This window comes from Athene noctua, chromosome 7 (genome assembly GCF_965140245.1).
Source record: "Athene noctua chromosome 7, bAthNoc1.hap1.1, whole genome shotgun sequence".
Lineage (NCBI taxonomy): Eukaryota > Metazoa > Chordata > Aves > Strigiformes > Strigidae > Athene > Athene noctua.
In genome coordinates this window covers 44,901,810-44,914,810 of record NC_134043.1, presented here as the reverse complement: position 1 = coordinate 44,914,810, position 13,001 = coordinate 44,901,810, and the positions used below count along the sequence as shown (strand labels likewise).

The following is a 13,001-nucleotide window of genomic DNA, read 5'->3' as shown; positions in this document are numbered from 1 at the left end:
TTTGACACTACCACAGAGCAAACCAATATGAAAAGGGACTTTGTTTTCCTCTTTGGTAAGTCCATGTTCTGTCAGTTTTTAGTCACTTGAGTTGATGGAACAAAAGAAATTACATGCTCCATGTATTTGTGAAGATAACTGGGGTTTCTATAGTAATTTTTATCACACCACCACTCTGCTCCTGTCTTAAAAGGTAAAAAGGATAAGCAGGAAACCACTACCTTCACAAATAACATGCTTTGCTTAAAGACAGCATGCTAAAAGAGCATGCTCTGGACTCAATATTGACTGAGTATCATTTGGCAGTAAGGCTTTCAGAATGTACAGGTATCACAGTACCAGAATGACCATAAGAAAGAATAGCACTTTTCCATAGCTATGTATGAGTAAATCATACAGATACATGCAACAAAATAGACTTTTTCTTTATTCTTGTAATTGAGCGCTCACAATATTTCCTTTTTTGTACAAAAGTGGATGCAACTGTAACATAAAAAGCTGAAGAGCTACACAAAACATAGTACGATTGTATCTCCTGTAGCAGCTTTCCTAATCCTCTTCCAAATCCCTCACATACAAAGATAAATTCTTGCAATCCTGACATTAGGATTATTCTTGAAGTTAAACATAAGCTGTAATCTTTCTGAAGCTGCCTGCTGCTCAGAATCAGGGCTGAGCATCTGAGCATATCCATACTGCAGGGACCCACTGGGGCTCGTCCTGTGCATGATGGACTGCAGACAGCAGCTGTGCAGATGCTTCTTGCAAATTGTCATTCACAATCACTTGATCAAAGAACTGACCAAACTGAACTTCCATTTTCTTAGCTGAGTCTTCCATCTCCTGTAAATCTTCCTCCTGTGAAACACAGAGTAAGTCTATAAAGCTTTAGTGTTGTGTGGAGAAACATACCTGCATGGCATCTGGAGAACCCCTCGGGCCATGTAAACCAGAGGGGAGTAGATGGTGCCAGCGTACTTTGTCATTTACAGTCTGCTATAGTAAAGCACGCCTGCCACAGGCACTTCCAAGCCTCTGAAACGGGGCGGTCTGCCATACTCTTCCCGAGGAAATACCTTGGGTCTCTTTATGCTCCATTTGCCCCAGACTGGTTATTCTACTGACAAGTGCTTGCAGGAAGGCAAATCCACTAGTGTTCTCATTCCACATTCTAGTTTATTTCCCCAGTGCTTGTGTTTGTTTCTGCCATAGCAATCATGATTCATTTCCATATACAGTTACGAACTGAGGTCTCCAAAATTTTAAGATGCTAAACTTGATTATGATTTGCATGGAAATAATTGTGACAATGCACTAGACAAATTGTAAATACAAGATATGCATTTCTGACATGCAAGATTTGTGTTTTATCTATAGAAGATTGATACTGTCATTAAGCATTCATGAAATAACAATACATTCTTGTAACTACATGAATAAACATTTGATTAAATTACTGAAGGAAGCTCATTCCAGGTATTTCAGTCCAAACAGTAAACCTGTATTGACTCAAATCTTGTCACAAGACAATTAATTAAAACAAAAATATACAAAACCCCTCTCCTTTAAAGACATTTTGAAGCAAAATTCCCTATGTATAAATGACAACCCTTGCACTTCAAACCTGGAGGGAGAAAAACATCCCAACAAACTAAACAAAAAGAAAAACCTAATCGTAAAGACACAATATTTTTTTAAAAGAGTTAACATAGTACCCCAGTAGAATACATTATGTTCTAAACACAGAATCCCAGAATAATAAACTGAGTCTCTTCTATTCCCAAATCTCACCTTGAATTTCATGTTCACATAATAATCCGTAATGATCCTGGCATTTTTACGAGTCTGCCTCATGCAGCTTATGCTGGGTGGCTTAATGAATATAATGTAGGGCTTTAATTCATGAGTTCGGGCTACTTGTATGCCCTGCAAATTAAGAGTAAAAAGAAGTTAAAGTATTTCAAGTGTATTCCTCCCAGTTTTACTCCCATAAAGCACCAGTTGTTTACAATATGCTGTTATCTCCGGACCTAGCGATAATCTTTTTCAGAAACACCTACTTTAAAATGACCTCACCAATAATCCCTGGACCAGACCTTGTTAAGCAACTGTAGCATACCAATCACTTAATTCTGCTTGGTAGCCTTATTAGGAGATGCTTTCAACTCCACTGAGTGACCAGACACTGTCACTAACAGATCTCTACAATCAACAACATTAAACATGAATCTGAAATCACCTTTTTTTAACTGCTGGGGAACTACCTTCAGGAAAAATACACCTTTATTTCTCCATACTGGAAAAAAGTATCCTGCTTTCTTTGTGCTGTGTAACATTCTCTGATGCTAATAAGCATTTTTAAACTTCTGCAAGGCAGTTGAGGGAACTAGAAAAAAAAAAGAAAAAACTCTAAAGTTGGCCAAGCCACCAGATTCAAAATACAAATATGCAACTCTGCAGTAATTCTCCTACCTCACAGCAGTTACTGAGAAGTAGCTATGTGCCATTACTTCCTACCCTTCCCAAAACTTACCCTTTAGACTCACACCCTAAAAAACTGATAGTGGCACATCTGTTTGAGTAGCAAGATTATATTTTCCCACCTCTTCTCCCTTTTGTTCAGAAGAAGCAGAAGAAACACAAGTATTTTTAGACCTGAAGTGAAAACTTAAGTGTGGCCTAATGTGTCCCTTATTGCGGTTTGGATTTTTAGAGGCACCCCACAGGTCATGTAACTTCTATTCTAAACAGCACAAACCACTGCTAACCTAAAGCTCTGACACACCGGCTCTGCATAATTAGAGACCAGAAAACATCTACCAGGAACATCTGGTAATCACCCTGATATTTGAAGCACCTCTTGCCTGTATCTGCTAGGGCATATGTGCAAACTGCCCTTTCTTGTAGAGTAAATATTTACAAAATGTGGTCCCTAGATGAGTGGTGGTCTACACAGCAAGTACTCGCTGGAGGTTCTTGTAGAGCTCTTTGGTCATGTGTGCCAGCAGCTTACCCCCAGCCTTTAAGTTACTTCTGAAGAGAAATAAATGTGTGATATAATTCCCTGCTTGTGCTTGATTACTTTAATAGTTGCTGCTTTTACCAAAGGGTGTTCAGAGACTGCTAACAGAAGACCGAAGTCTCAACTAACAGGGCTTGGAGGAAGAAGAAATCCCATACAACAGTCTCCACAGGAAAGAATAATCCTTGCTTTAAGCAAGTATGAAAACTCATTCCTGTACCATTCCACCTGATAATGCAGCTGCTGACTTGGAAACAAACAAGCTATACTTATCTCTACATATTTGCCACTGTGGTACCTGTGGGCCCCCACCCCCTGCCCTCAGACCCATGCAAAGAACAATCTATTATTAACAAGCACCATGAGCTGAAGTGAAAAACTAGACAAAGCAACTAGCACTATTCCACTGGCTCAGGAACATATAGAGAAATATTTTTCCTTCCAGAAGATATGAACTCTAGATTCCTTACCCCTTTATAACTCACCTGTGGTTCTAAATCTATTATGCAGATCTTCCCTTCATCGAGGACAGTTCGCACTGCATCAATACTGGTACCATACAGGTACCCTTTGTATTCCCCATATTCCAGCATTCTGCAGCAGTGGTGAGGAAGAAGGAAAATGAAAGAGCACTTAAGTCTCAAAAAGCTTCCATTTAAGGGTGAAACCTTCAAATGTAATCCAGTGATCAAGACTGAATGATCATAAAACATAGTGAACACTGGTGAACAGCCTCCACCTTCGCTCTTCCCCACTACACTGGACACATAATCAGAACCATTACAGTCTGACATCTCCAAGGCATGCATTTTTTACTCATTTTGTTACAAATGATGTGCTTAGAGGTTGTGATTCTAATGTTAAAATGCTTGCTCATTTATATAGTACAAATAACACCATAAATCAGAAGATCTTAAATCACTTGGCACAGCTTCCAGCACTGAGCTGGTCTGAGAGGGATTATTGATGCATAGAAAGGAGCAGACGCTTTTGAAAGTTTAGCCTGTACAGTTTAGCTGCTTACATGGAGATGCCATCACTGCTACAGTTGCAGATCAGGGTCTGAATCACTGCTCAATTTTAGAAAGCAGTCTGGTTTCCAGGAGAGTTAAGCCCATAATTTACAAGCACATCAAATGAGCTCAGGACTGGAAATCCCACTTCCTTTTAGAAAGATTCTAAGGTCAGTTATAGCGGAGTGTATTTGTAACTGCACAAAACACAGTTTTTGGAGCAATGGGCTCCAGTAGTTTGACTCAAATTTACACCAAAAATACATAGTAAGTACAAGTAAAGGAACCCAGACTTGGGACCTAACTACAAAACTGTGTTTTCTTGGATCATATTACATTTTAAGTAATAAATTGGTAATTCATCTCTCCTACTTACCTGTGGCTATACACCATGTTTTCAAAAGTGTCCTTTGACACATAGTGATATTCACGACCATTCATTTCATAACTCTTCTGAACACGAGTGGTATCTGAAAGGAGATACACACAAAAAATAATCAACTGAAAGTAAATTCTTGTAACTATAAATGAAATTGAGACAGCTTTTATGAAGGACTATAACTCAGTATTTTCAGAAATAATGAGTAGTTTCCACTTGTTCATCAAGAGCAAAAGTCTGGTCTACTCTACTGGTTGCGCAGTGGCAAGTCCCTGAAAATTAGCAAAGCACATCTGTATTTCTTGGAATGGAAGGAGAGGGGTATCATCCAAGTATCTGTGGCTCAAACCAACCAGGAACTGCTTTGGAAGTGGTCGCATAACTGGTTTTACTCCTCCGAAGTAAAATTGATTCAGGTTCATTTGGAAACATCCCACAAACTTTCCAACACTTGCACCTAGCCCATATCTGGGATGTCAGGCACAAAAGAATTCTTGAATTTTCAACCAGCTTCAGATTCCTCTGTTTCCTGTTTTGTTATCCAGATCACAAGAACCAAATAAGCACAGGGAGAAACAATTCCAGTTATGTCAGAAATTAAGCTGTTTAAGTCGCATCCGAGACTAGAAGTCTAATAAGGAAAGCTGCAAAGCCTATTTAAGCACCAAATTCTGTTGCCTTCATTTTTGTATCTTATCACTTAAAACACTATGAACTTACAACATCCCACAGAAACATTCTTATTTTTAAATCTAGAAGAAGCAAACATCAAGATTAAACAAAATTATGCAGATAATCTACTGCTACATAAAGCTTTAAGGGTTTCAGGAGCTGTAACTTGAAAACACTTCTGGCCAATTTGCCAAAATAAGGAGAAAGATAATAAACTAACCCTTATAAAAGCAAATTATTCTGGCTTGCAGTAGAGCTGAAAACACAGCCATACAGCAAAGAGTGCACGAATACACAAAGGCAAGAGGGAGGTACTTCACGTTTCCTCATCGTGTTTGAAGGGGCAGTGGGGGAAAGAAGAAGAACGTTACATACGGGGTATGGCACTTTGAAACTCTCGTGGGTTACTTGCAATAAGCCTTCGCCTTAGCTCATTCACACCAACTCCTGCAGGACCTGAAAAGTTGGAAAAACAACTAATATTACTGACAGAGGCACTTTTCGCATGCACACCCCCCATTTTCTAACACATCGCACGTACGTATAAATGAAATGTAAGTAAGTTCCCAGAAAATGTACCATAAGTGAATGAAGCATCTTTACTGATTCAGGGTACAAATCACTTCCCAGCAATATAGTTATACCCAGGATGCAACTCAGCAATACCATTTTAAAAGGAAAAATACTCTCTGACTTAGAAAGGACAATGGACTTGCCTTTATCCAATTTGCTTTGTCAGGATCATGGAACACTGCAGAACAGTCACTATCATTAAAGACTACTTGAGAGCCTGCAGCCCACTTAATACAATGTTTCCTACAGCAAGCATTATTAAAGGCATCTTTTAAACTTTCTTTACTGCCCAGGATTGAGATTTTTCTAGTTTGGAGTTTAATTTTAAGCATTCTTTTTACCACATCCATGCATTTACCACTGGCTGCAGAAATGCCTCCATGTAAAGATTTTTTCTGATAAATTACAAATGTTTTCTCCTCCCTGTTCAGTTTTATATTCAGTTCAGAAAATGTTCCTAATAAATCTATTATCATCCAGCATTCACAACTACATGGCTTCTTCTAAGGACTTTATGATACATACTTTAACTTTAAAACCAATAATGGGGACAAATTACAGACAATCATTCTTGAAGCGTTGCTTTGCAAGCTACCCGCACAGTCGTCAACCACTGCAGCCCGCAGTAGGAAACCTCAGTGGATCAGACCATGACTGACTGTTTCCTCCCCTCTGTTATAGACTGTGAAATTTGCATGAGAAAGCAATTAACCTCTTACCCACTAGTATAATTAGTCTGTGTCGGTCTGCTGGGTGCCGCTGGTACCTAACTACCTCTTCATATGGAGCTGCGAGGCTGCTGTAACAGCTGCTGGGGCACCGGGTGTAGCACGACTGCTGGCTGGTCCGGGATTTCCTGCGACACAGGCGCATACTTCTACGGAAACCAGCTGTAAGGGGCACAGACATCAGTGCTGGAAGATACACCTGAGATGCAGGCAACTAGCTCTTTAGCCTAGAGCGTCTCTTTTTAAGTCACACAACAGTGGTTTTTTGAGCTTTTTGCAGGGTGAAAGTTAGTGACTATCATTGCTGCACTGAGTATATCAGTTTGGTAGAACCTCTGAGCATTAAAAGACAGCTAGAGGAAGTCAAATCTCACAGAACATCACCTGAAAATTAGTCCAGAATTAAAGACCCCCAAAACAAGTCTAAGGAGGAGCTTCTGGCTACATAAAGCATCATTAGGGAACAGATCAATTGTTTTTTGAGAGCGTAGCTGGTTCTCTCCCCTAAAGCAGGTCTGAAACATTTGTTCCAGCTACCAGAATGAATCCAAATATTTTAAAGGTCACTGCAGCTTAGTAACAGGGACAGGTTTGTTGCTCACCTCACCATCCAACTCTGAAAACCTCACTTTTTTAATGCAAGCCCTCATGATTATTCTCAATGGATGACTGTCCTGGGTCAGCTAGGATAGGGTTAAGTTTCCCCAGCAGTGGGATGACATACAACATCACGTTCAGGAAAAAAAATCATAAAGTAGGGGAAATCTTGACAGTCAGTCAGTTTAAAATGGTGGGCAGGTTTCAGTAGAAACCTAACAGGAAGAGAGATTTAAATGGAGAGGAAACCAACTTCTTGAAGTTTGGAAAACAGAGCAAATAGAATTCAGTTCAGTAGGTCTTTAGGTGAAATAAAGAACAAAGCATTTTAACTTCAGACAAGCACTTAATGTAGATCAAGCCCCAAACATCTTACTTATCTTTAGTCATTGCGTACCAATAAAGACTCGTTGACCAAATTCACCAAATTCTTCTTCTTCTAGAATATGAAGAACAAATAAAAACAGAACAGTGAAAGCTTGAGAGCTAAATGGCTAACAATTATTGCTGATCCCAAAGGAAAGACAGTGTTTCAGTAAATATATGGAAGTACCATGCCTAATCTAATAAAAAAAAGCACAATACTCCATAACATAAAATAAGCAAATACTTCACATGACCAATTGAAAGGATCAATATTTCTGTAAGAGAAAAATTAAAATTAAAGTCTTGGTATTTTCTAATTATATTTGAAACTCAACATTTTTTGTTTCATTCCAAAGATAACTAGATGCCAGACAATGTTTTGAGATACTTATATTGAAGAAACCTCCACAGAATTTAAGCTTTTCAGGTGAAGCCTAGCTTACAAGAATTCTTTAGGGATAACATTACAATAACCAATAAGTCAGTAGCTCAAAATCAGAAATAAAAAATTTAACTCAGAATCTGCCCAATAGCATGCTTGGAAAATGCAACATGCATCTGCTCAGATCTTCCAGGCAGAATGAAGACCTGATTTTATTATTCCTTTTTAATCACCAGGGATATCTGTGCTCCAACATCCCAGACTAATCTGTTTCCTCCAATGCTTTTTGTCCCCATTCTCCTGCTGTTCCTTGTGAAGGCTTAACCATTCAGGTGAGCCTTCTAAATCTATATATGTCATTTTTTAAAATAAAATCTCTCTGATAAGGCTCAAAAATATCTATTTCCCAATAGATCAATGCTGACAGCTTAAAATCTATTTTATAAAGGTGATTTGAAAACAAGTAACTAAGGAAAAAAAAATGTCAGCAGTATTTAGATTTCTCTTCAAAAATGACTCCTGAGTTTCCCCTAATGGTGCATGTAGTTATCCAAGCTGTGTATTCTCTTTTAGGCCTTGTTAAAGCAAGAATAAGATGCAGAAGACAAAGGCATATTTTTAAAGGCAGTAATTGTTCTAAGGCAAAAACATTCTTTTCATTTGCAAAGCATGAAATGTATTGTCTTTTAGCACTAGAATCTTTGATTAACAGTTACAAGCACGCAAGTATCAAAACAAAATTGGATGTATCTTAGTTACGCCTCTCACATCAAAATACTACTTAGACCTTTACAGTTCTATTCCTACAATTTCTGTGTATACTAATAGCTCCTTGTTTATGACTGTAGAAAAAAAACTACTTGGCACAAAACTGCTCGTTCATGGCAAAGTTCAGAGTACTAGTCAGTTAGAGATATGCCTGTATCATTTCTATCTTCAGGTCTTTTGAGCTGTCATTCAAATCTTTTTGAGCATTTCTGCTTTACCCTCTGTTTACGCCATGGAGTGCAGTGAACAAGCAATTCAGCTACCAGGTATTGTAAGAGGAGTGGGAGTTAAAGGTAATGCCATAAACATAGATAAATTCTAATCGATTACTGCTTACAGGAGACAGGGAGAAAAGTTAGTGTTACCTTCTTTAAGTTCCTCTGCACATGCAGATAGAGACAGACGTAAAACAATTACTTTTGAGAAGACAGTCTATACTAAGATTAAAAAAAAATAAATCCAAGCAGCATCATCCAATGCATTTAGAAAGTTTAGGAAACAAGTATTGTAGGCTTTAAATCTAAAATATGTCTGTTTGCACATGAATTCTCAGTTCCCAAAGAATGATACTCAGCTACAGCATCTGTCAATATTGTACCTGAAAAATACGTCACACAGATGTTCAACTACTGGTTAAAATAAAATGTAGGATAGCAAATATTTTCACCTTTATTCCTCTGACTGGATACAGCAGAGAGCTGACTCAGCACTAAGCAGTGAATAGGATTTGGAAGAGTAATCCCCAAGTGCAGTTATGAGAAACATGCTAGCTTCAAAACAGAAGACTGCCCTGTAGACCTGCTGGTTCTGTCTGAAAAGCTTTGGGAATTGCTTGAGAGGTGGAAGAGAATGAACCACCTGTGGTAAGAGGAGAAGATTTGACTAGCAAGTAGGAACCTTGTGAAGAAGAGGAGGTGTAAGGTGAATGACGTTTTCTCCACAAGAGTATCAAATATCTCAGACAAGAAGTTTAATAGTAGTAGATTTATTTTAGTGGAACAGTTATTCATTTCAGAAGACAAGTTTTGCAGAACTCTGATTATGCTGTAAATAGGTAGCGGTGCCCTAAAAAACCCCCAACCCACAGAACCAGCTTTGTTAAAAAAAAGAACCAATTGACTGACTCCAGAACAGCTCTCCTCTTTACCACATCAACTCCTACAGGCACTGGGGATTCAGGCCTCCAGTACCCTCGGGTAATCCAGTTATGTGCTGACATCAGTGCAGCCCCTGCTGTCACAGCTTGCACGGGTATAACTGATTGGGATTTGATAAACTGATACTGATGCCTGAGAAAAAACTCACACATGGAATAACAGGACAAAACCTTTACTACTACGGTAATTAGAGAGCGAGACGAAGACTTAAAGCAACAGGATTTTACATAATGGCTTTTCAAGCTAGAATGGCTTCTAAAGCTAAAATGGCATTCTGGTTGTTTGTCACCTCTTGTTTTTAATACACCTGCTTGTCTCTGGACACCCTTCTCGCAGTAGAACAACAGCAAGGAATTTGGAGTTAGGTCAGAGGAACTTACCAGACTCAAACGTCTCTTCATCTTGTTTAGTAATCCAGGTAGCAAAGATATTAAAAGAAATTCAAAATTTAATTATTTTCCTCCTATAGAATTTCAGGATCAGAAATCAATTTTCCAGCTCCTATCTGTGTGTGTCTCACATACTTTCCTACTTCCCTCTACACTGAGGTGGCAAAATACAGCTTGCCATACTTCGATTAACTATCTGGTCTCTCTTCCACCCAATCCTACAGGATCACATCCCTCTATGAGAGCTTTCTGAATTACCTTGGGAGAAGGAAGAATGAGCTGTGCTGCTTTAGGAAGGAAGTCAAACCAACCATCTTCACCTGTACTATTTACATGTAAAAAACTATTCTTGCTCAGTGCCTAAAAACATTCTCCTGAGATCAGTTTCTTGAAAATTTTGTGGGTTCTCCAAGACTACAATCATCTGTGGCATTAAATCTACAACAGGCAAAAACTATGGTAACATTACAAACACAGTCCCAAACCCGAATGAGAGAAGCTGGCTCTCATTCAGGCAGATCTTCTTGGGGTGGTCACTCTTTTTGGTGCAACACAACCCTATAAGCACTGTACACCAGAACTGCAAACAGTTCATTTTAATACAGTAATATAGGATGAGATTTCCAGGGTATGAAAAATAGAATTTTCTACCATTAAGTTCACTAGGATAATAAGTGTTATCTGGGAAACAAAACAAGGCTTTGACTAGCTACTACACCTTGAAGCAAACAGAATAATTTCAAGTGAATTCAGTTACCTGTTTCCACACACTTCTCATCAATCTGCATGTCATCCTCTACAGAGCAACACAAGGAAGAAAATTCATCTGAATCAGAAAAATACTGAGGAGGAAAAAACCTTACAGATCTTACAAGACTGAACTTGGACATCAGAAAGAAAATATTTGAAGATCAGATCAGCTTTAGACATCTTAACAGTTAAAATCCTGAAACTTCAACTCAGTGATGATCCCTGTCTTTAGTGAGCAAAAGGCTGCCTTAAACAAGTGCTCTGAAGGGCTTGTGGCAAACATGTTTAACATGAATTCTCCTTTTAAAATAATAAAAGGTTTAACATGGCTGACACTGTTTATCCTGCAGATATCTATTTATTAAGTAGCACCGTGACAGAATATAATTTTCCACTCCCTCCCTTCTCTCCCATAGACACTTTTAAAAGTGTGTACCTTTCCAATATGCTTCACTCAAGGAAAGTGTTTTGCTTGGTTGATTTTATTATTTTTACAGGGAAGAAAAGTAAAAGGATTGATTCAGCACCATTCCCTGACCACATCAATTCACATCCCTGAAATACAATTCTCATGGGCTTGGGCAATCTCAGGGGCTCACATTACTGCACCGTTTGCATGTTCGGTACTTGGGTGCCCCTCTAGATAGGCCCAGTAGAAGCTATTTTCCCATTACAGGGCAATTGTCAGGGTATCTGTCAAACCATATTCTGCCCATATGTATCCTTTAAAGAAATACTCTCTCGGAGTTGCTCAGGTCAGCTGCTGAAGATGGGGAGATGGGAGAGAAAGAGGGACAGGATAAAAGAGAAAATGTAGTCTTTTGTTCCTCAAAGCAACCCATCCAGGCTGTCAGTCCCTACCAGATAATGCATAGCTTAAGTTTCCACTTTAAGACAATGTAAATTTCTACTATTTCAAGTGAAAAAAAGATTTATTTCAATTACACTAGGCACACAAAATGCCAAGAACTTGGGTTCATTTTGCATGTATTTACCAAACTGCCTCATTTCTGACAACTTTTTAAAAAGCCTGTAGAACCATGTGCTATATTGATTCCAGGTACAGGAATGCAATGTTGTCCAGATACTATCTCCTACCTTCTTCCACAGTGGTCACTGCCCACAGCAGATCCATTGAAGCAGTTAAAATGCAATAAAAATTATGGTGAAAGAAGAGTCCCAGCTCTAACAAAGTAATCAGTGCAAGAATAATCCTAGGCAATGAAACACTCTCAATCTGGGAGTTATCGCTAGAGAAAAATTAATTTTTTTTACTAGCATAAAGAACCATGTTTAGAAGAAAACAGGAAAAGCATGCTTTAGGAATAACTGAATGTTTACAGAAAGTTATCATTGGCAAAAGGTAATATTCCTGGACTGTCACGACACAAACTCATGGGCACCACAGCTTATCTTATACCTCAAGGAAAAGAGTTCTCTCCTTCTTTCTTTCAATAGTTTTGATGACAAAGCAACATTCTAAACATATCACATAGCATCTTCCAGTGCAGCATTTATCTGTGTCCCCGGAAAGCCAGGCTAGTACAACTGCCACCTCAAGGTTTATGCACACCCAGTTCTAGAGAGCTTGTAGACTTCAGGAGGAGTTGAATTCACAGCATCTCTCACAGTCAGATCCCAAAGACGCTGGAGATGACAACCTCCACCATCAGTACTCCAGGTACAACTCCCATTAAGTATTTATTTGCCTGGGGATAGTTAACACACTTCTGAGGTGACAATATGGCTCCAGAAACGTCTTTGAATTAAACTGAATTGCATGAGCTTCTATTTCAGTAATTTCAGTATTCCTGGAAACAGACAAGACTATTCTTTCTTACTCTACCATTCAAGTAACTTTTCACTCACACATTGATGATTTGAGACAGAGATGGGGCTGGAAAGGCTGAGACCACCAGAATTCTCGCTGCTTCCTACACAGAAATAAATTTATCACTGTTAAAGAAGAAAAAGAGCTCACAAGCACATTACACTCCAGTCATGTTCACTGCTTACACCTAAGATCAATCAATACTGAGCTCACAGAAGACGCCAGGAATGGAAACATTACCAATGTTTTAGCCCAATGCAAAGTCCTGAAAGCAAGCCAGTGTGCTATCAGAACTATTTAAAGTCAATTTCCAAAGCAGCAGCCCAGAAGTACTTGGAGTATTTTGAGTTTATATATAAGGACAGGAAGATAAG

General features: G+C 38.7%; 1 protein-coding gene across 10 annotated transcripts in view; it reads right to left on the bottom strand.

Moving 5' to 3' along the window:
• Positions 1-404: 404 nt before the first annotated feature.
• Positions 405-13,001, bottom strand: part of MPP4 (MAGUK p55 scaffold protein 4) — a 28,359-nt gene continuing 15,762 nt past the window's right edge. For 9 of the 10 annotated variants that reach the window (XM_074911257.1, XM_074911255.1, XM_074911256.1 and 6 more), the window contains 12 exons: positions 12,666-12,730; positions 11,895-11,912; positions 10,804-10,842; positions 10,038-10,058; positions 8,866-8,880; positions 7,382-7,423; positions 6,379-6,549; positions 5,462-5,542; positions 4,412-4,505; positions 3,508-3,616; positions 1,792-1,926; positions 405-858 (listed from right to left, as the gene is read on the bottom strand). In XM_074911257.1, coding sequence (XP_074767358.1) covers positions 667-858; positions 1,792-1,926; positions 3,508-3,616; positions 4,412-4,505; positions 5,462-5,542; positions 6,379-6,549; positions 7,382-7,423; positions 8,866-8,880; positions 10,038-10,058; positions 10,804-10,842; positions 11,895-11,912; positions 12,666-12,730 — 982 coding nt within the window. In that variant the 3' untranslated portion in view covers positions 405-666. The remainder of the gene's footprint in view (positions 859-1,791; positions 1,927-3,507; positions 3,617-4,411; positions 4,506-5,461; positions 5,543-6,378; positions 6,550-7,381; positions 7,424-8,865; positions 8,881-10,037; positions 10,059-10,803; positions 10,843-11,894; positions 11,913-12,665; positions 12,731-13,001) is intronic. The other variant, XM_074911262.1, reaches the window with a different exon arrangement.